Raw genomic sequence first — 21,939 nt, 5'->3', positions numbered from 1 at the left:
CAGAAAGGAAGGCATAAATTTTTTTTAAAGACTTGACACATCGCAGTCCCCAATCAATAAATGGTCAAAGGATATGAAGAGGCAGTTTTCAGACGAAGGAATCAAATCCATGTACAATCGCACGAAAAAATGCTCTAAATCACTATTGATTAGAGAAACGCAAATCAAAATGATGCTGAGATACCACATCACACCAATCAGACTGGCCAACATGACAAAAAAGGACAATGATAAATGTTGGAGAAGACATGGGAAAATTGGAACACTGATGCATTGTTGGTGGAGTTGTGAACTGATCCAACCACTTTGGAGAGCAATTTGGAACCATGCCCAAAGGGCTACCAAAATGTGCATACCCTTTGACCCAGCAATAGCACTTCTAAGGCTGTATCCCAAAGAGATTATAAAAAAGGGGAAAAGGACCCACATGTACAAAAATATTTTTAGCAGCTCTTTCTGTAGTGGCAAAGAATTGGACATTGAGAGGATGCCCATCAACTGGGGAATGGCTGAACAAGTTGTGGTATATGAATGTAATGGAATACTTTTGTGCTATAAAAAATTACAAGCAGGATGTTTTCAGAAAAACCTGGAAAGACTTACATGAACTGATACAAAGTGAAGTGAGCAGAACCAAGCAAGCATTGTACACAGTAACAGCAATATTGTATGATGATCAACTGTAAATGACTTGGCTACTCCCAGCAATATAAACATCCAAGACAATTCCAAAGGACTTATGAGGTAAAATGCTATTCACCTCCTGAGAAGGAACTAATGGAGTCTAATAATGGAGCAGATTGAAGCATAGTATTCTTTATTTTTTTTGTGAGGGGTTTTTGTTTTACATGACTAATGTGAAATGTTTTGTATGACTGACCACACATGCTTAACCCTATGTCAAGCTGCTTGCCAAGTCAGGGAAAGAGAGAATCTGGATCTCAATTTTTTCAAAAGAATGTTAAAAATTTATTTTACATTTAACTGGGAAAAATTAAATATTTTTTAAAAAGACCTGACATATCAGTAATATTACTGAAGTGCCAATTATTGTATAGCTGAAGTTTAAGAATAATAGCCTAAAACAACAGTTTTCAAAAAGACTCAACTACATAATTTACAATAAATTCAAGTGACTTTAACATACTGTACTTACCACACTGTTGGGCTACTGCTACCATAGTATAGTGACGAATTAAGCTGGCTACAAAAGGCAGTGCACTAGGTCGAAGATCCTTGATGACAGCAGACATGAATGCACCCGTCAATGCTTGTTCAAAAGTTTTACGGGCTGGAGTATCTTGTGCTTTGTATCGATGTGAAATGATTACACTTGGTATGGACTTCTCTGTAAAGCTAAAAGACAAAATTACACCTATTGTCATAACCCTGGACAACTGCGCTGCCAGTTCCTACATGACCATTACAGGTTTCACTGACAACTTGCTCCTGCTTCCTTCTTGTTCAGATAGCACTGACTCAACTCATTTACTCCACTTTAATTTTTACAGATCCTAGTCTCAAACATGATAAATGGTTCAATTTCACCACGAACATTTACTGTCAACAATTCAAGAGAGGAAAAACATATTTCAAAGAATATGTATGCAGCCAGCAAAATAAAAAGCAATCACACAATGGCATTTTCAATATTTTTATAATTATTTTCTATTTTAAAAGAAAAGACATTTGTTTTTTATCTGTGGACTGCAATATTATTAAACAAGTCAAACCCCAAATATCAGATTATGAAACTCTGAACAATGCTCAAGAAAGATCCAATATATATATCTGTTACAAATTGAACCAAAAAATTTTCATACTATAGTAATAAGAAAATCACACTAAAAGAATAAATAATTACAGAAATATGTTTTATGAGATTCTTCAAAATCCTAAAAGGCACGGCTTAGCCCTGCCTAACTTTTTTTATATAATACCTGAAATACCCTTTTGATGCTGAAAAATTTTCAGTTTAGTATAAAAAAAATCATGGATTTTAATATAAAAATGACACATATGTTTTCAGTGAATATTTTCTTCTTCTTCCCCTCTGGATACTACTCCCATTATTAAGCCTTGTCCACAGACTGTATCACCCTATAGGCATGGTGAAGACTTGAAACTAAAAAATTTCTACCAAGGTGGAAACTGCCTTCTTAAACTTCAATTGTTACATGCTGCTACTATAGAAACTACAATCTTTCTAATTACTATAAGAATACATGTATTATTCAGTAGATAAAAATTACAAAATAGATATAAACAATCTACTAGCTAAAAATTTCTCCATGATTTCAAGAAAATCAAATAAAACATGATAATGAAATCACATTGCTTAAAAATCAAGTGGATAACTGAGTGGCTCAGTGAATAGAGAAACAACCCTGGAGTCAAGAGGACCTGAGTTCAAATCTGGCCCAAGACACTTGAAACTTACTAGCTGTCTCATCCTGGGCAAGTCACTTAACCCTGATTGCCTTGGGAAAATTAAAAAAAAGTAAATAAGAATAAAAATAAAGATCTATTTATTTCTTTCATACTAAAAGGATGTATATACTATTAAGCAACAACATACAATGGACCCTTATTTATAGAGAATTCTTATCTGTAAAGTGGGTTCTTCTTAGATCTCACACAAAAGGATTTAGTTACCAAACAGATCATTTTATAATATAATGTGCTCTCACCCATAACGTGGTTTTATGGAATGTGCTATAAGCGCACGTTAGAACAAAGTTCCACTGTACCACATCCTTCCATTTTAACATTCTAAAATGAAAGTAGTATGTGGTTTAATGTGTGTGCAATGGGACCATTATCCCACTGTTCGGGATGCTTCACATAATTATTAATGGAGTCTATGATTACATTAACTTTTTTGGCAGTCACATTTTTGGCTCATACTAAGCCTTTATTCAATTAAGTAGTAATTGGCTGTCCAGCCAGCCAGGGTGTCAAGAGTGCATAGGCAGAAGACAATCTGTTGACAGCATCATTTACCTGTCATCTAAGCTTGAAATGTCAGTGTTATCTCTGACTCCTTACTGTTATCATAATAACTGACTGATAGCTTCATGTGTTACTAGGTAAAAAAGTCACTTTCTCAACCTGAAATTTTGCTCAATATCAGAGTAGTAAGTAACCCCAAGATGTCCTCTCTATCCCTAATTCCTAAGAAAATTTTATATATCACTCCATTTGATAGTCTGAAATTACCAACATACTTTGGATGCGCAAGGAGCTGATATAAGGCATGTTTATTATCATCCAAATTCATCATAGCCACCAAGAAGCATTTTATTACTTCCCATGCTTGTCTCCGATAGTATGGTTCTGTGTTTGCACTTTTCAGGCAGTCCAAAGCAGTTTCAATGGCCTACGATAAAAAATAACAAGGCTTCTGACATATATATGTGTGTATATGCACATATGCATGTACACACATATATATATATATATATATATATATATATACACACACACACACACACACACACATACACACACATATATGTACAATATTGAAGAGCACTTTACTAAAAGCTTTACAATACTCAAAAGCTTAACAATATCCACCTAAAGGCACAACCAAGCCCAATATATAACAATAAAGCATTATCAAATGAAACCTGTAGAACAAATACATTAGAGAGGAGGAAAATATATAAAATAAGGAAGCTCATTGTTTAGTTAATTATAAAATGAAATGCAATTATTTGTGCCTAAATAGTTAATTAGATTATGCAATTCAAATGACCTCTGAAAGCCCCTTGTTACAGAGAAATGAGTATTTTCCCCTTTGGAAAAAAGTATTTTTAATTTGTCAAATTAACTATGCTCTCAACACCTATCAGTCAAATCACCCATCATCACCTCATCAAAGTCCCAACAGAAAGAACACTGAACTTTTTTCAGACCAGTGAAGAGGAACTTTTCTTGCTAAGGAGTAAAAGGAAAGATTAATTTTTTATGATTTAGTTATATTTCCTATTTTTAAAAAGTTTTTTCAACACCTATGAAGTGTAATATAAACAAGACGCTTTTACCTATTAATTGTATATAGAAAAGGTTAAGACAAATAATTTGGAATTCTTTAAATCTTTTCACATCAATTTTTAAATTTGTTCATTATTTTATCAACAATAATCACTGAGTAGTCTAAATTACTATTAAGAGACTGATTTAAAGTTTAATTATAATAAAGGGGAAAATTTTTGTTCTACTACCCTGTTTTACATACTAAGTATGACACAAATGGCTATTACTGAAGCACACTGTGAATTTACGATTTTTGAACATTTTGCCAAATTAGCAATATTAGTAAATTATTAAAGCTATTATTCCTAATTTTAGTAACATATTCCTTATCAATGTTTGAATTCATAATAATTGTTTTTTAAAGTGCTTTCTAGCAAGTATTTATTTTTAATTAATGTACAATAAAAAATAACTTTCAAGAATAAGAATTAGTGATAGATTTTGATAAATATATCCCAGGGCACTGAGAACAATCATTCAAGATGGGCAAACTCAAACAAAGAAAATATGAGGGAGAATTAAGGGCAACATCAACATGAGAATATATTGTGAAACACTGAATATGATCAAAACAGAGAAGCATCAAAAGTGAATTAAACAAAATCACATGAAAGGGCTATGATGATGTAAATGGAAAGACAAAAGTAACAATGATATGAAATTATAATGACCAAGCTTAACCCTAAAGACCAAATTTTAAAAGGTATTTCTCTCCTATATCTTTGCAGAGACTGGGAATGCTGCATGTAATATTGTATACTAAATATAATTTTTTATATATATATTGGTTAGCTTTGCTCAACTTTTTCATCATCTTTTTTTATTTTCTATTATAAGGGATGACTTTTTGGGAGAGATTAGTATGAGGGATTCTGTCAGAAATGAAGTAAAAACAAAAGACATGCATAAAATTTTGTTGTTTTTTAAAAGGGCAAACCACCTACCAGTGTTCTATTTCAAGTTATAAGTCTCACTTCATCTCTACCTCATATGTACATTCCATAAAAAAATTAAGTAACCACAAAAACACTCAACTTTACCTTTTCCATTGGAAGCTGAATGGATGCTTTACAATCTGAAAACTCTACTGTGATACTAGGTCCCTGAATTTCAGTTACAACATACTGAAGCTTTTGAGATTCCTTTAACATTTTCCTGTTACTTCCACCAAATTTACCAAGTACCCTGTAGGCCACATGAGAAATGCTGTCTGCAGGATTCCTTAAGGTACGCCACAAAGCCTAAAATCAAAGAAATACTTTTAAACACATGCAGTTTTCAAATTTCATTACACTGTCATAAATCTTTATATACATGTTCCAATTTACTTCACAGAATTTTTAACAAGTTTAATAAGACCTGGGGAAAAAAGCTGAGAAGTAAACCAAAGATCACTACATTTCTGAATTTAGTCTTTTAAATCAATTTGTTTCTTCGTCAATTACTGGCCTATAGTTATAGTCTTAGATTGAATGTATTACTTTCCTCCATGAATGGGACCATACAAGATTCCAACAGCTCTTATACCTCTTGGTTTAAGCTATTTTTTAATTAGATCAATAACAAAAGGCAGGAAGTTGTTTTAATTTTAGATACTAGGGATTTGAAACTTTAGTTTATAAAAAAAAGTGAAGAAGTATCTTCTGAAATGTTCCTGCTTATTATTTTTATTGTTCATGCCAACAATTCACATTTACATAACATATCAGAGATCACAGAAAACACATCTTAGTCTTGTAAAACAGGTTATCATCCTCATTTTACTATTGAAGAAACTGAGGCTCAGAAAGTTTAAGTGCCCAAGATCACAAGACTAGTAGGTATCAAGGCCTATATTTAAACTTTCCCAATCAATGCTCTTTCTACAATATCATGCTGCCTCTCTATTGTTCAGCCCCTTCCACTATTCTTCTACCATGGAAAAGATGATAGCTCTATTTTCTACTTCTTCAAATAAGTAATGGGTATTATTTACATATCTAAGTCATCTGGACTTTCAGAAGCCTTATAGCATTAAAATAAGAAGAGTTGACTTTAATTCTATTCTTTTGGTACTGTGAATATAAAATAGGACAATTAAATCAATTTCCACATGATTTTCAATTACCAGCCTATTACAATACATAATATGTGAAGACTTATAAAATACACAAAATATAAAGAGTGTTCTACAGTAATTCTTCATGTACCAGAGAAATCCAAAAAAGTAAGCTGAAAATCATAACAACTACTTTAGACAGAGCCTAAAATAATGGCTTCACAGCATAACGAAATATTCAAGTTTCAAAATGAAAATAACAGATACAAGAACTTAATATTACCTGCATGAGTTCAGCCCTCACTGGCTGAATGTGATCATACAGAAAGTCTGGCTGGAGATTATCTACACATAATTCAAGAGTCCGAAGGCCTTGGCTAACCAATGTTTGGGATCCGTTAAGAGCAGATACTAAGGGATCCATTAACATTGGTAGATATGGTAGAAGAGAGCTCAGTCGAACTGGTACAGTAAGACATAGTTCCACAAATAAATCTTTCATGTGTTGCTTGTGGAGGCCACTTTGTAGCATATTAAGTCCTAAAAAGGGGGAAAAAATTTAAAGTAAAATTAACTTTAAAATATTTGGTTAATAATAATAGCTAGAATTTACACGGCACTTAAAGGTTTTCAAAACAATTTACAAATATTGTCTCATATTATCTTCACAACAACCCTGAGAAGTAGTATTCTCATTTTATAAATGAGGAAATGGAGATAGTGGTTAAGTGACTTTCTCAGGGTCACACAACTAGTAATGTTTGTCTAAGGTTGAATTTGAACTCAGGTCTTCTTAATTTCAGGTTTAGTATTTCCTATGTACGAGGGCACCTAGCTTTCTCATTCACAAACACCTAACATGATTAAGTGCTTAAAATATAAGTGTGTGAAGGGGTAAGGAATGTATGGAAGAAGGCTAGGAAAGACAAGAAAGTAACTTTCAAAACACAATCAGTTCATATAGTGCAAATCATAAGCATGCAAAAATCTCCTATATGTGTTTATTATGTAAACCCCAGTTAAATATATCCATACAGGGCTTTCAATTTATTAACTAGTAAATAACACTCAAGCACAAACACAAAGTAATTTATTTTCTTTATTTCTCATTTTGATTATCCCTTCCCATCTTGGTTGTGTTTCTCTGGTCTAGCGTTAAAACCAGAAAATCTAAGGCTCAAAAATGCAAGCAACATCTCATCAGGGAAATCAGGACCATCCCCCCCCCCCCATCATCAGTTCCTACATAATCCTGAAAACACCACAACTTATTTCAATAGCCTCACTTTACATCCTCCATGCCCTTAAAGTATTAAATGGTGATCCTCTATAACTCTGAGAGTTTATCAGTTACATAGAGATGAGTAGCTGCCAAAAGGGATGGGGAACTGATCTGTGATTTCACTGTCGGAGGGAAGCCCTTAGGTGAGAAAACTCCTTAAAGTAATATAGAGTAATATCTTTTCTATAACTGAGTCAAATACCTTAAAACCAACAGAGGTCAACATTTTCTCTGCAACATCACAGAGAATTGCCTGGCACTGAAATGCTAAGTGACTTGCCCAATGTGTCAGAGGAGGGAGTTAAACCCAGGTATTCCTGGCTTCTAGGCCCATTCTCTATCCACTGTATTACCAGAAAAAAAGAATTAAATGTTGGAATGAAACAAGATTAAAGAAGAAGCAAAATGGTTATTCTGACCTTGCAACAGGTTTGGTAAAGAGGCAAGAATTCCTGATAGAGAAGATCATGGCTACCCCCGCCAATGGAACGAAATAATGCTCGAAGGAGCAGGAAATAGTTGTAGGGCTCCTTGGCCGTCTGTGCAAGTTCCATAGAGCTGTTCACAATCTTGTGCAAGTGGGGCTAAGAAATTTGAGGATAAGGTCAATAAACAGACAATAAAGAGAAAGGTCAACAAATGGCAGTATCTTTAAATCATCATTATCAACATCACACCGGACTCAAAGGTTCCATGTAATCTAATAAAGGCAAAAGCTAATTTTGATAGATTCGTACCACATATACATAGCAATGGCCAGGAGTGAAGATGAGAAAGGAAGGTGTGAAGGGTGGGGGGAGGCGTGCCAGAGAGAAGTTAATCACCGTCATTACCCAAATTGAACCTAAATTTATTTCAATTTATGAAAAAATGTGTTGATCCAAAAACATATTTCCTCTCAAAGTTAGCCAATATAAAACCCAAATGTGGTATATGATCTATTTTTCAGTCTATATTTATGTGATTTTTTTTTCCTTTCAAAGAAATTACAATCTTGAAACAGTCTTGGGTCTTCATTTTTCCTGACATCTAGAAGTCGTAAATACTCTGCCTCATGAAGTCTCTCATAAATCAGTTCAAATTTTCAACTCAACGCCCTACCACCAATCTATAATTTTATTACTGGATTGATCCTCAGAGGTCATTAACTCCAACTATCTCATTTTCAGTTGAAGAAATTGAGGTGAGCACTAGGGAGGTTAACTGACTTTCCCAAGAACTCCTAATTCCTATTTTATTTATTCTTTCCATTGATTCAAAAGTATATTAGGACAAAAAGCAGAAAAAGCAATGACAAAGTAGGTATTCTCTTAACACTTTTCTTCAAGATCAAGGTCCTCATTGTTAAATTTTGAACCATAAATATTTTGAATAAACTGTTTTAAAACAATTATCCTTCGATTTCATGAAGATATAAGAAAAAATATGCCAATATGTTTTGATGTCACTCTCATTTAATTTTTTAAAAAACTAAAGTTTAAATCCCCTATCTCTAGGTAGAGATTAGCTAGTAACAAAATCCAAGACACTGCAATCTAGGTAAAAAACTCAACAGATACTCATTGTAGTCCTAGCTCTTTCTTAAGTCACTAAACTCTACACCTATTTCTCATTTTTCAAACAGTAGGTAGTGCTACCTTACTCATAGGGTGCTATGAAGAGTTATGAGAAATTTTTTTAAATGTATGTGTATAGGTGTGCATGTATATATACACATATGTAATAGCACGCTGAATGACTGGTGACTTTTTTTTAAAAAACTGTTTCTAAGTTTAAGGTGTATTTTTCCTCTCCATTTGGACTCATGATTTCATTGCTATAAGGAACCCAAAGGGGTGAGGGGGAGGAAACTTTTTCTACCACAGCAGCTCTACAACCATCTGATTTATCCCAGAGAGGTGCTGAAGGCACTGTATCATGTAACTTCTTAACTTGTAACTTGACATGTAACTTACATAACTTGTCAACAGTCTCACAATAAAATGAGTCAGAAGAAGGACTTGAATTTAAGATTTCCTAACTCCAAGGAAAGCTTTCCAGTCACTACATGACCTGACTCTCCAATGTAAAGTATTTCTATTTATTATTAAAACCATAGTGTGAAACCCTCTTTGAGTGGATTAATTAACCTGCACCTCCTAAAAAACCACTTCTATGCAGAAACCTTAGAAGTTTTTTGCCCTGTAGTCCCAGTATAATTTATTACTCACCTACGTCTAGAGTGCAGAAGTTTAAAGTTTCAAATTATTTTCTGTTAACAATCTATACAACAAAGGTCATAGACAAAAGGAATATATTCCCCACAGTCAATCAAATATTTGAGTATGTACTATATGCAGGACACTAAAAATCTCACAAGGTATCAAACATTTTCAAACACATTTCATTTGCCTTCTATTTACCTATGGACACCAAGTATTGTAGCCTTGGTACAAAAACTGACGCTATTAATCTGAACATTTCACTAAAAATAAAGAGTATTTTTATGTTTTATGCCTACACCTGAGTTGTCATTCCTTATATAATAAAGAGCTTTATTTCTGTTAGGCTACAAGTTTTCCTATGAGAAAATGTTTCTCTTTGAACACAGCAGATTTCACTATCTGACCTTAAGAAGAAATATATTTTGCCACAAAGGGAGAAAATGTATTTTAAAGATGCTTCTGTTATACCTCTCATATTGAATCCTCCAAAACTGAACAACTAGTCACTTACTTACATGCTAGAAAAAAGACATTCATCTATAAATGCAGTCTAGGCACAGATCTGAACATTAAGCCTTCAAGTTTCTTCCATTTCAATTCATACAAGATTGTTCATATTCTGAACTTGTAAATGAGGAGCACATTATATGGCATCATGGCACAGTGAAGAAAAGGCTACTGGCTTTGTAGTCACAAAGCCCCAGGTTCAGGTCCTGCATCTAATAACCTGTGTGACCACGAGCAAGACACTTAATTTCTCAAGGTCCCTAGAGAACTCTCCAAGATTAGAAATTACAGATGAGTTACCAATCTAGATGGCAGAAAGAGGTTCAACCACAAGAATCCTCACACTGATGAAATCAAGGGTCTGGACCAAAAAAAAAAAGTAGTATATTAAATGTTTTATATGCTGGGTTTTTATTATACAAGGATATTGATTAACTTAAGGAGTTTTTTTCAAATATTAAAACAGTAGCTTGAGTAAGTTTTCCAATAGTGAATTATTTTAATAATCAACTGTGTGTTCACTTAAATCAAAATAAGCTTTACCTTCAGCATTTGTTCATTTTCAGCTGCAAAGAGGGAAACTGAGCCAAATACCAACTTGAACAGCTTGAGATACAGATTGGAGAGTTCTACATTAGAGCCCATTTCTGGCAGTCGATCAAGGAGATACTCCACAAGAATTGTAGCAAACAGAGCAGAGGTGGTAGGATTCGCCAAGAAGGAATTAGCAACAATCTGTAAAAGCAAGAAATTTAGATGAAAAAATAATTCCTTTCCAAAAGTGACTGCAAGATAAAGTAATTAATCAATGCCATATTGGAGCCACAAAATTAATTACCACAAAGAATGAAGTATTTCTACAACATTAAAAGATGTTTCAGGCATTTACTTTATGTAAGTTTAACTCTCACTGAAACATCATTCAACATCAGAACACTAAAACTAACAAAAGATATTAGCTCAAAATCGTCTGCTGCTTTTCAGGTACATTATTTTTGAAATCATACATGGCTTAAAAATAATTCATTGCCCTTTTAAGGAATCTTTAAATGTTTTAAAAACTGATTTCCAAATTACTGAAAAGCATACAGTATTCACATATGGGAAGATACATGAAAATTATTTTATACCTGAAGAGCATAATTTTTTGAGATTCTTTCCACCATATAAGGGACTGTAGTTTGAAAGATTTCTTTAAATGTTAATGGATTCATCATTGTGAAGACCCCTGCAAAATGTTCCAACACTTCCTTCTCTTCTTTCATTCTAACTGTTTGACAGTTAGCTACTCGAATGTATGTCTGTCCATTTCCTGCTATCTGGACCTGGAACAGGAAAGAAATACATGCAACTTTTATTTAACTCACTTGAGAACGAAAATATTTATAAGTCAAAATACAATTACACAACAAATGCTATTAAATATGATCACTGTTGTATTCACCAAAAGCAATGCAATTTAAAAAATGCCCTAAAAAAAATCTCAATCTTGTACAGTTACATTTATAAACTTTAGAAAAAAACTTCTATGAAAAATCATAATTTTACCAAGTTGTTCAAGGCCAGGAAGAAACTACATCTAAAGTTACACTCTTCCTTAAGAAAAAAATAAAGATTTTCATGAAGAGACTTCTGTAAGTGCAATTCCATTCAAAGATGCTAGAATGCATGTTGAGCCCTATGAGTATATGGCTTATCAAGTCCGAAAATGTCTACGTGGTGTTTTCAATCATAACAGCTTAGTTCATCACCATGTTACTCACCTGATAAATATCTAAAGCCTGCATTGCATATTTCACAAGCTTTATGTAAATCTGTGTCTCTTTGGGTTGTAATTGTTTGTTGGGAATGAATTGAGCTTCTGGAAGAAAGATTACATGCCAAATTAAAACCACAAAGAAAATTTTAAAGCCTTAGGCAAATGCTGTATTTTATCTAGTAATTTAAAGTGCAGAATTACCACCAGGCGCTTTACATGAAGTTATTCCCCATGTAATTGTCTTGACTCCACAGACCAAAGTTTTTACCAAACTTCGACAATCTGTAACTTGGAATGTCTGCTTATCTTCTTTATCCTTTTCTCCTTGTTTCTCAAATACAGGCACTGGTGCTGGAGCTAAAGGTGTGGTAGGAGCTGGTGAAGGGGCAGGGGCAGGTGCTGCGGGAGCCGCAGGTACCCCAGGCAAAGCTGCTTCAGCTGCTCCCAGTTCTGACTGAGGTTTACACTTTTTAAAAATGGCAGACAACTGATACCGAGCAATGGTATGGAATTTCAGAACAAAAACCTGAAAAGGGAGGAAACTAATATGATGGTTTCAAAAGAACAAAATTATCTTAAATATACCAAAAGCTACCTTTCAAATCAAATTAGTTCAGCAAATGAAAGGCAAAAAACTTCAATAAAACAATATAACAAAAGGGATTTTTTTGATTCTCTTCAAAAGAAATGACAAGCATTTGGTATATAAACCAACTGCTTTTAAAAACATCCGCTCATTTCTAACACACTTAAATATTTATTTTACCTGAACATTTGCAGTATACCTACAAGTATCCTATAACGTAAACTTAGTAATTTGCTATATGAAATACTGGCCAGTAAAGAGATAATCTGGAATCCAAAGTTTGGAAGCTTTGGAGCACTTATTAAAATATATTTCTTTCTTTTAATTTCTTATAAAAAATCCATACCTCTAACATCCTCATTAGAATATCTCTCCCATTTCCATTTTCTTGCTCACTTTTGGAGCGGATGCAATCTACCAAGTTCAACAAAAGTTTGCAAGACATAGTCTGGATACTGCTAGGCAATGACTCATCATCAATATTCTTGGCAAATAGCTGTACTGCAAGGGACAGGTCATTGAGAGGTAAATGCTGACGGACGTGATGCACCAAGTCTGCCAGTGTGCTGTATGCAAGTGGTCTAGAAGGGGAAAAAAATTTATTAGTTTTTAGCCCTATTTATTGGTCTATATTACATGGACATTTATGAATTCCATAATCAATCTGTTATCATCTCATTTTCCCCCTAGTAAGATAACTCTATAGGAAGGCAAGTATACCAGTGAGGTCAAACCTAGATTTTACCTAACAATTTTACAACTCTTTCAATTTTTCATCTAATAATTTTAAAGATGCCTTTTTAAAGCTGGTAGTTTTTTTTCAAACTGAGTTTTATAAGCTTTTGTTCAACCACAGCACTCCAATGGACAATGAAATATATAATTGGCCTAAGGAAAAACAATTACTAGGCTTGATCATGTATATGCCCATTTTGTGGCTCAAAAAGTAGAACAGTACATACCAATTAACATTTTCTTATTCTGTGGTATATTACCATAATGTTCAGACGACTAAGTTCTAAAAAAACTTTGTATATTGCCATAATGCCCAAGCTACAAAATAACTTTTAATTTGTTCTCTAATAATAGAATATTTTACAAATTCAGACTCTTCTACACCTCTTCGAGCAGATGGTCAAAATGTTCTTTGAACTACCTAAAGACTCCTCACTCACACTTCACTACTCAGAGCTACAAGACTTCTAAAAGCAACACTTTGTCTTCACTTGCACTTGTGAAAATTAAACCAAGCAGATATTTAAACACTACTTGGCTTAACAAAAATAGCAGGATAAAAATACAGAAAAAAACCCTAATAACCAAAAGGCATTTTTCAAGTGTTTTACATATAATTCATGTTAACAAAAATACGAACTCTCACTTTTTGCTTTATCTCTTTATCAGCTGATTTAAAGTAACAACATCCTCTTTTAAAATTCCTGCATTTCTAAATCTCATGGTGATTTAAGGACACAAGTAAATTTAATTTGCAGGTCTAGAATTGTTATACACTCAAACAGGAAATATCACAAATCTTTATAACAGCAAGTATCCAACTAGATACCATAGGGTTAGTTCATACCTCAGAGTCTCTCGAGCAGTGTATCCAGAACCAATTAGTATAGATTCATCAAACAGTTTGTCCATGCATGGAATGAATTCTAAAATGTAAATATTTATGGCATCAATTACCAAAAAACCAATTACACATTACATTACTTAAACAGTATTTAATTTAAAGGTCAATTATACAACCCAGATTTAAAAGAGGAAAGAAAAAAAACCAGCCCACACTATTTCACTCCGTAAAAATGCTGATTTCCTTAAAAGAGGTTACACAAAACACGTGCTACTAAAAATACAGTTTGGGCTATCAGCAAATGCTTTAAAAATAAGACCATCTACTAAGTAAATGTGAATTTATTTTGAAATGTAAAAGAAGGAATAACTTAATATATAGCCATCCTAGCTATTATAAGCATGTGTGAAGTTCACTGTGCTAAGCAGTTGTGATACAAAAATTTAAGTGGCCAATAAGTGATACAGGTTGCAGGAGTTCAGAGGAAGGACCTGCTGTCCCTGTTTCGTGAAACAGCCAGTTAGCAAACATTTATGAAGTTCCATACCATATATCAGACATTGTGCTAAGTACTGTGGATACAAAGAATGGCAAAAACATGGTCCCTCGTCTCAAGTAATGACCAGTCCAAGAAGAGAAGCAACGAGCTTAAATAATACATACAAATGAATAGGCATTTAATTAACAGGTAATTAATAGCTAAGGAAGTTCAATGAGAGAACTGGAAGAAATTAAGCTTAATTAAATACTATACAATGTGCATTATCAGGCAAAGCACAATTTATACAAATGCACAAAGACAGGAGATGACATGTTAAGTTTGGAAGAAAGCTGAAGAGCACAACAAGAGTGAATTATGTGTATAGGAAAATAATATGAAATAAATGTGGAAGCTGGAACCAACTTGTAGAGAGAATTAAATTATAGTCAGGCATTTGTATTTTATCCTAGAGTCAACAGAAAGCTCCTCTCCAGGGGGAGCAGAGTGGCTTAGTTACACCAGAGCCTTAGGAAAACTATTTTCCCAGCTACATGAAAAATGGGTATGAGAGGGGCTAAATTGGACACAGACTCAGTGAGGAGGCCATTTCAATAATCTAGGTGACTAATAATAAGGAACTGAACTAGGCTGGTGGCAGTTGAGTGAAGAGAAGGGGACAGATGCTATGGTGGTAGAATTAGTAGGATTTAGCAATTTGTTAGGTATGGGAAGTGAAAAAGAAGGAAGAATCAAAGGTAACTCCAGAAGATCCAAACCTGGGCAACTCAGAAGATGGCAGGAAAGCTTGTAGAAGTAGGTTTGGGAAGTGAGGACACAAGCAGATTTGGGATACTGGCAGGCAATAAAGCTCACAGTTGGAGATGCAGGAGTAGAATTAAAAAGAGGGATTTCAGCTGGATTGAAGGAATTAGGAATCATCTGCATAAAGGTGATAACTGAACCCATGAAAGCAGATGAGATTACAAAGGGATAGCAGTAGAGAGAGGAATGGGCCATAGGGAACACTCAAACTTAGGAGACAGGAGATGAGATAACAATCTAAGAAAAGAGCCTGAGGGGTCATCAAACATGTAGGAAGAGAACCAGAAAAGGAAATGTCACAACATTCAAGAAAGGAGAGTTTTAAGAACTTTAACAATTAGAAAAACAGAGGACCACAGAACAGTGCAGATAGTAACATTATACATCTAGAGCTGCAAGGGACCTCAGACTTTATTTAATGTACTTGCACATTTTAATTTGATTTTTTGATTTGATTTTTTTTTCCATTACAAATTTTCTCCCTTCCTGTAGCCCTCCCCCAACCAATGAGAAGGGCAAGAAACACTCATCGTAATTTACATATGAGAAGACTGAGACCCAGAGAGAAGTGGTGAGGCTGAAGTCATGTAGGTAGTAAGTAACAGAACCAGGATTTGAACCAGGGTTCTTAGATTCAAATCTTGTTCTTTTTCCACCATGCTATGCTGCATCCCTGCTAGATGACTGGTAAACTCTGAGAAAAACGTCAACTACACAGGGCAACTAAATAGTGCAGTTGACAGAGCTCCGGCCTTGGAGTCAGAAGGACCTGAGCTCAAATCCGACCTTAGACACTTGACATTTACTAGCTGTGTGACTCTGAGCAAGTCACTTAACCCCAATTGCCTCCCAAAAAGCAAAAAAAAAAAAAGTCAGCTACGATTAAAGGGCCTAGAAAAACAGGTCGAAAAAGGTCTACTGAGAAGCAATCAAGTGGTGAGGTGGAGACTAGGGTCAAGAATGAATTCTCTCTACAAGGTCAGATGATGATAAAGGAGGACAATTTGAGAGAATGGTGAGGTTCAAGTAAAAGTTTTTTATGGATTCAGAGGAGGCCTGAGCATATTTGAAGGAGGAGGGAAGGGGCCAAGAAATAGGGAAAGATCAATGGGGCAAGTACCTAGAAGAAGAAGGGAATGGGAATCAAAGGCACAGACAGATGGGCTAACTTTTTCGAGGTTCCCTCTCCCTCAAAGTTTGAATCAAGAGAGGAGTGGATGGGAGAAAATGCATAAGTTTCCAGTTAAAATGTAGAGAAGATTAGGGAGTTCTTGTGAGATGACCTCAGTTTTCTCAGAAAAGAAGAGGTGAGGTCATCTGGTAGGAACAGGGGGGACAGGTGACAAGTTTTTGAACAGTATTTTGGGACTCACTTGGCAATCTCATTCCCTCCCATGGCTTTAACAATAATCCCTTTGAAAATTCTTCCCAAATCTGTATCTCTAGCCATGATCTCTCCTACCAGCTCCTGTTGCCCATCTCCAACTACTTATAAGACATCTATCCAAAATGTATGTGCCCCTAATTCTTCAATCCTAATTTCATATTTCTATAACTAAGCTCATTATCTTTTTCCTTCAGCCTACTCCTTCTGATGTCACTATTTCTATTTAAGGTCTCCCAAACCAGTCCTTTGTGTTCAACATTTTGTGTTTATGTTTGATTCCTCTCTCTCACCTCTTATATTTATTTAGTGACCAAGTCCTATCCATTCTACCATTAAAATATCTCATAGATTCAGAGTTGGAAAGGACCTCAGTGGCCATACAGTTCAACCCCTTCCTTTTACAGAAGAAAAAGGCCCAGAGAGATTTAGTGATTTGCCTAAAACCACAAAGTAATTAGTTTCATAAACAGGATTTTAACTAATCCTCTGCCTCCAGAATCAGTGCTATTTCCATTGATCTTTATCTCTTCAATGAAGTCTACTCCCTCATAGTTGCATGGCTTTGCTCATTTATTTCCTATGCCTCACTTCACCTGGTGAATTCCTGCTCATCCTTTAAAGCCCAAAAAAACACCATGTTTTATACAAAAAGTTTTCTCTGGTTTGCCACTTCTCTAAGCTGACAAAGAACTTTCATTTTCTAACTTTCAAATGCACTTTTTGTGTAATATTATGTATAACAGTTACACATATGTGATTTTATCCCACATTTTAAAACGTAAATTTCACAAAGGCAAACTATGTACCTCCCCCAAGCACTTAACATAATGCTCTGCACACTTATTAGAAGTTTTGTGCGCGCACACACACACACACACACACACACACACACACACACACACACACACACACACACAGACGTTTTGCTTTAGAAGGAACCTGAAATGTCAGCTAGCCCACCCTGCTCATTTTGTGAACGAGGAAACTAAATGTCCACTTAAAGGAAGTGACATGCAGAACGGAAGTCTCCTGACCACTAATCCAGTGCTCTTTTCACTACGCTATGCTCTGTAGAAATGACCAGGTGAAAAAAAAATGTTTTTAGCTATATGTGGTAAAAGAAAAAAAAGATAAAGAAATACTAAAAACTACTCAGAAGCTCTACAAAGTTTATGTATCTCCTATGGGATTATAAGAAAGAATAGGGATAGTATCTTAGTGGCAGGATAAGTAGAGTCATAGCACAGTAAATAGTTTGGAGAATAAAAACATGTAAAGTTTTGATAATCACAAAGGGAAAACATAACTTTGATTTCCACAACTAGATTTACCTGACGACAGTGATTATGCGACTTTGCATTGGAAGAAGTAATCCAAATCATGGCAATGCTTTTCCGACTACACTCAAGTAAAACGGCTTACAGGAAATTAACATTACCTCTTCATCTCTTGCAGCCACCAAATTTATGCATCAACAATGAATCTGCCCTAGTCCACATACCTCTATGCCCAAATTTCTAACAAGTTTTGTGTTTTCTGCAGCAAGCTGAAGATCTAACATAATAAACTGGTGCTGTTAAAATAACCATATGTATAAACATCTAAGCACTGACAGAAAATGTACATACGGCTTCTTAAATCTGTAGTGAGAATGTGTTTGGCAGCTATGAGAAGCTCCTTTCTAAGATGTGCAGTTTCTGCTGGACAGTTTGATAATAACTGTAACATCCCTTTTACCATTTGCTGAGAATATTTTGCCACCAAATCCTATAAAAACAAGAATAAGGAACATGTATAATTATACCTCTGGTGGAAGGACAGTAGGTAAAATACCAATTCAAAATGCTCTTTATAAATTTAATTCAAACTAATTCAGTAAACTAACTGTACATATAACATTATATTAGACTTGTTCAATACCAGCTCTATTTACTTAATCCAAAAATTATCCTGAAGCGGTAGCTTATTGAACTTCTGCAACCACCCTGAGAGTAGGGACTCTAGAACTTCAATCATTTAATCTTTGCTCAAGCACAGAATAATTCTATGAGATGAAAAACAAAAATGATTTTGAACTAGAAAATGGTGAAATTACTGAAAGAAGAATTTAATTTAGAAGTGTTCTCAATAACCTATTTTGTCTAATTTCCTAGATATTTTAAGCTTACAAATATTTCAGGGGCAGATAGGTGGTTGCAGTAGAAAGAGCACCGGCCCTGAAGTCAGGAGGACCTGAGTTCAAATCCAGTCTCAAACACATAATACTCACTAGCTGTGTGACCCTGGGCAAGTCATTTAACCCCATTGCCTCACCAAAAAAAAAAGGAAAAAAATTTATGTCTAATTTTTTTTTTGGCGAGGCAACTGGGGTTAAGTGACTTGCGCAGGGTCACACAGCTAGCAAGTGTCAAGTGTCTGGTCTGAAACTGGATTTGAACTCAGGTCCTCCTGACTCCAGGGCTGGTATTCTATCCACTGCGCCACCTAGCTGCCCCTTATTGCAATGATTTTAAAGTGAACAAATTATAAATGAACACCCAATTATTTAGGACAATATTTACCCAAAAGTACATTTAATTTTTAAAAGATCCCACAAGATATGAATTAAAAATTATTAAAATAAAGTTTTTGTGGAATGGGTTGGAATCAGAATCATTCCATTAAAAATTTTGTATTTTTTATTTTGTTTGAGAATGAACTATTTGAAAAATGGAAGATAGAGCAACTCAATGTTTTCTTTTGCACTTAATCCCCTAAAGAAATAAAACAGAGATTACATGAGTAATTACTTTTTAAAAAATATGAGAATATAGGATAAATTACTTTAAAACCTAACCATGAGAATCAGTTAAACATGTTTATCATACTTTTCATTTTATAATACAAACTTTTCCACTACAACACATACACAAAAGATTACCATAGTTGTCTAACTCTCCCACACATCTTTGTCATACAATTTCTAAATAGAGTTCTAAATACTGACATATGAAAGTAATCGTACTCTTTCCTTTCCTTCATCCCAAGTTCCACAATAATTATAACCAAAATATTTTAACTTACCTGGTAAATTCTTATAATATAAGCTAAAAATGATAAAGTTTTAATCTGAGCAGCAATGAAATCAGCATACAACTCCTTATTGTATAGTTTATGTTGCCTGGAATAGAATCAAATTGGATTTACTATATTGTACTTTAACTTCTTTAAGTGAATTTAGAATTAATTAAAAGAAGACTGAAGACTATTGTGCCCATAAACATGTTTAATTTTCATAAAGAGAAATAAAGCAGCAGCAATTTAGTTCACATACTACATTATACTTCCATTTTAGAGAACACTAAGTAGCCAGTGTTTGATACTGAACCCTATTAACCCTGAAGTACTTTCCTATGAATGAAAACAGTATCCATATCAACCCACTACAATCAACAAAACAGACAGAGACTTGCCTTGAGAGGTGACTGACAAAGTCCAATAGAGTCTAATTTAACCCTTTGACTACTATCATTAATAACGATCAACTTTTGTTCATGGGATACATTTACAAAATTGTAAGTTCAGAAAAGCTTTGGCTATAATATGCTAACTTTTTTTTCTAAATTTGAAATCAAGAAATTACAACTATATGAAAATAGTTTGAAAAGATTTTAAAATTTTTATGTTTACCAAATTTCTTTACAAACTTGTCTCAAGTTTCGAGTGTCCATATATTTAAAGTCAAAATAGAAGAGAAAAATTATTCTTAATTATCAGTACAAACTCAAATATTTCATTATCCTGAACAAATCTCACCTGGCTTGGGCAGATACCTGAATTATAATAGTATTCATTATCAATGGCACAAATTCAGCAACCACATTGTGAATATTCAACTTGTAGAGCTAAAAACAACAGACAAATGTTAGACACCCAACTTTTAAATTTTCTGTCTTTTAGACTATATATTACAGAATTGCACAATCTCAAATTAGAACACCTCAGAAAGTACACCATTTTTAAAATCAAGATATGGTATTGTAGGTCAGGCCTAATTCAGGCCTGTCTGGTGCTTCAGATTCTGAAATGGAATGAAACAATATACTCATAGATCATCTAAGAGTAAACAAAAGCTATGTGGAAAGGATAGAAAAGATGTTCAGCAAGGTGACAAGCCCTGATTCAGTTGCGTGCCAGTTTTCTGCCCATTTTTCTATCCACTCATGGGATGGCTTCTGTATTTAGGCCACCAAAAGACTACATTAATGGCCCAAGCCTTAGTCCACTGAGTCAACTAAGTCTCAAGCAAGGTTTCAATACTTTATAAAAAAAAAACTATCCCATGCCTAATTTCACATGCATAATAGATGCTATATTGCTTGCCTTCTCAATGGGTGGGGGAGGGGCTGGAAGAGAATTTGGAACTCAAAATTTTAAAATATGAATGTTAAAAATTAATAGAGAACTAAATGTAAAAAAGAAACACAAGAAAAAACTACTCTAGTCTACATCATAAATACTGCTTCTACCATAGATGGCTATATGACACTAGTTTGGTCATATTTGAGATTTACTTTAACACAAATTCTAGTTTACCATAGTGCCTATTATTTTTCCATGGTACCTAATATTTTCAGTAAAATGATACAGAGTAAAGGAAGGTAACTGGCCACCAGCACTCTAGCATAACCTTTACAGGATAAGGAAGTACCCTTAGCAGATGTGCTCAGCAACTTAAGCCTTTCTAGAATATCCTTCCAAATGATTCTTTATAGTCCCTTCTGTATGTTCAAAGCGAGATTAATTTAGGTTACATCCTGAGTTTTATTCACTGTTATTCTCCCCATTTTTTCCCAGGATTCTATTCCTTACTCTCAAGCAAGATCTACCACTGAGTCCCCCAATCACATATACACACACTCACACTCTCTCTCTGCCTCTTTCCCCCTCTCTCTCCTCTACTCTTCCTTTGACTCATATTCTGGATTTGTCTCCTAAATCCAAAACAAATCTGCTTCCTCAAAAAACTTTAGATGGTCTCTAATGTACTTTCTGGCTGTAAGATTCAACAGTTGCATGTTCCTAGGCTAGATAAAATTTTAATTATTGAAATTAAGACCACAATATGAAAAACACATACCTGATACATTAAAACAACAATTATGGGCAACTCAGCCAATACTTTCAAGGAAAGAGACCCTCTAGGAATTATAGAATGCTACAAGACAAAAAACATTTGGAATTAAGTTATTATTTTGGAGCAAAAACACTACA

The 21,939-nt window shown here is 34.3% G+C and overlaps 1 protein-coding gene across 1 annotated transcript in view; it reads right to left on the bottom strand.

The window, feature by feature from the left end:
• TRRAP (transformation/transcription domain associated protein) overlaps positions 1-21,939 on the bottom strand; it is a 170,470-nt gene that overhangs the window by 133,168 nt on the left and 15,363 nt on the right. The window contains 16 exon segments of the mRNA XM_078152903.1: positions 1,157-1,356; positions 3,228-3,379; positions 5,082-5,282; positions 6,363-6,619; positions 7,781-7,801; positions 7,804-7,945; positions 10,616-10,807; positions 11,203-11,397; positions 11,836-11,933; positions 12,033-12,357; positions 12,764-12,998; positions 14,000-14,078; positions 18,315-18,453; positions 19,750-19,846; positions 20,482-20,570; positions 21,806-21,883. Of these exon segments, the coding sequence (XP_078009029.1) occupies positions 1,157-1,356; positions 3,228-3,379; positions 5,082-5,282; positions 6,363-6,619; positions 7,781-7,801; positions 7,804-7,945; positions 10,616-10,807; positions 11,203-11,397; positions 11,836-11,933; positions 12,033-12,357; positions 12,764-12,998; positions 14,000-14,078; positions 18,315-18,453; positions 19,750-19,846; positions 20,482-20,570; positions 21,806-21,883 (2,500 nt within the window).

The sequence above is a fragment of the Phascolarctos cinereus genome, unplaced genomic scaffold, assembly GCF_003287225.1.
Source record: "Phascolarctos cinereus isolate Bilbo 61053 unplaced genomic scaffold, phaCin_HiC Scaffold_4;HRSCAF=312, whole genome shotgun sequence".
NCBI classification, from domain to species: domain Eukaryota; kingdom Metazoa; phylum Chordata; class Mammalia; order Diprotodontia; family Phascolarctidae; genus Phascolarctos; species Phascolarctos cinereus.
Note: the sequence above shows the minus strand (reverse complement) of the source record. Positions and strands in the feature narration are given on the sequence as shown.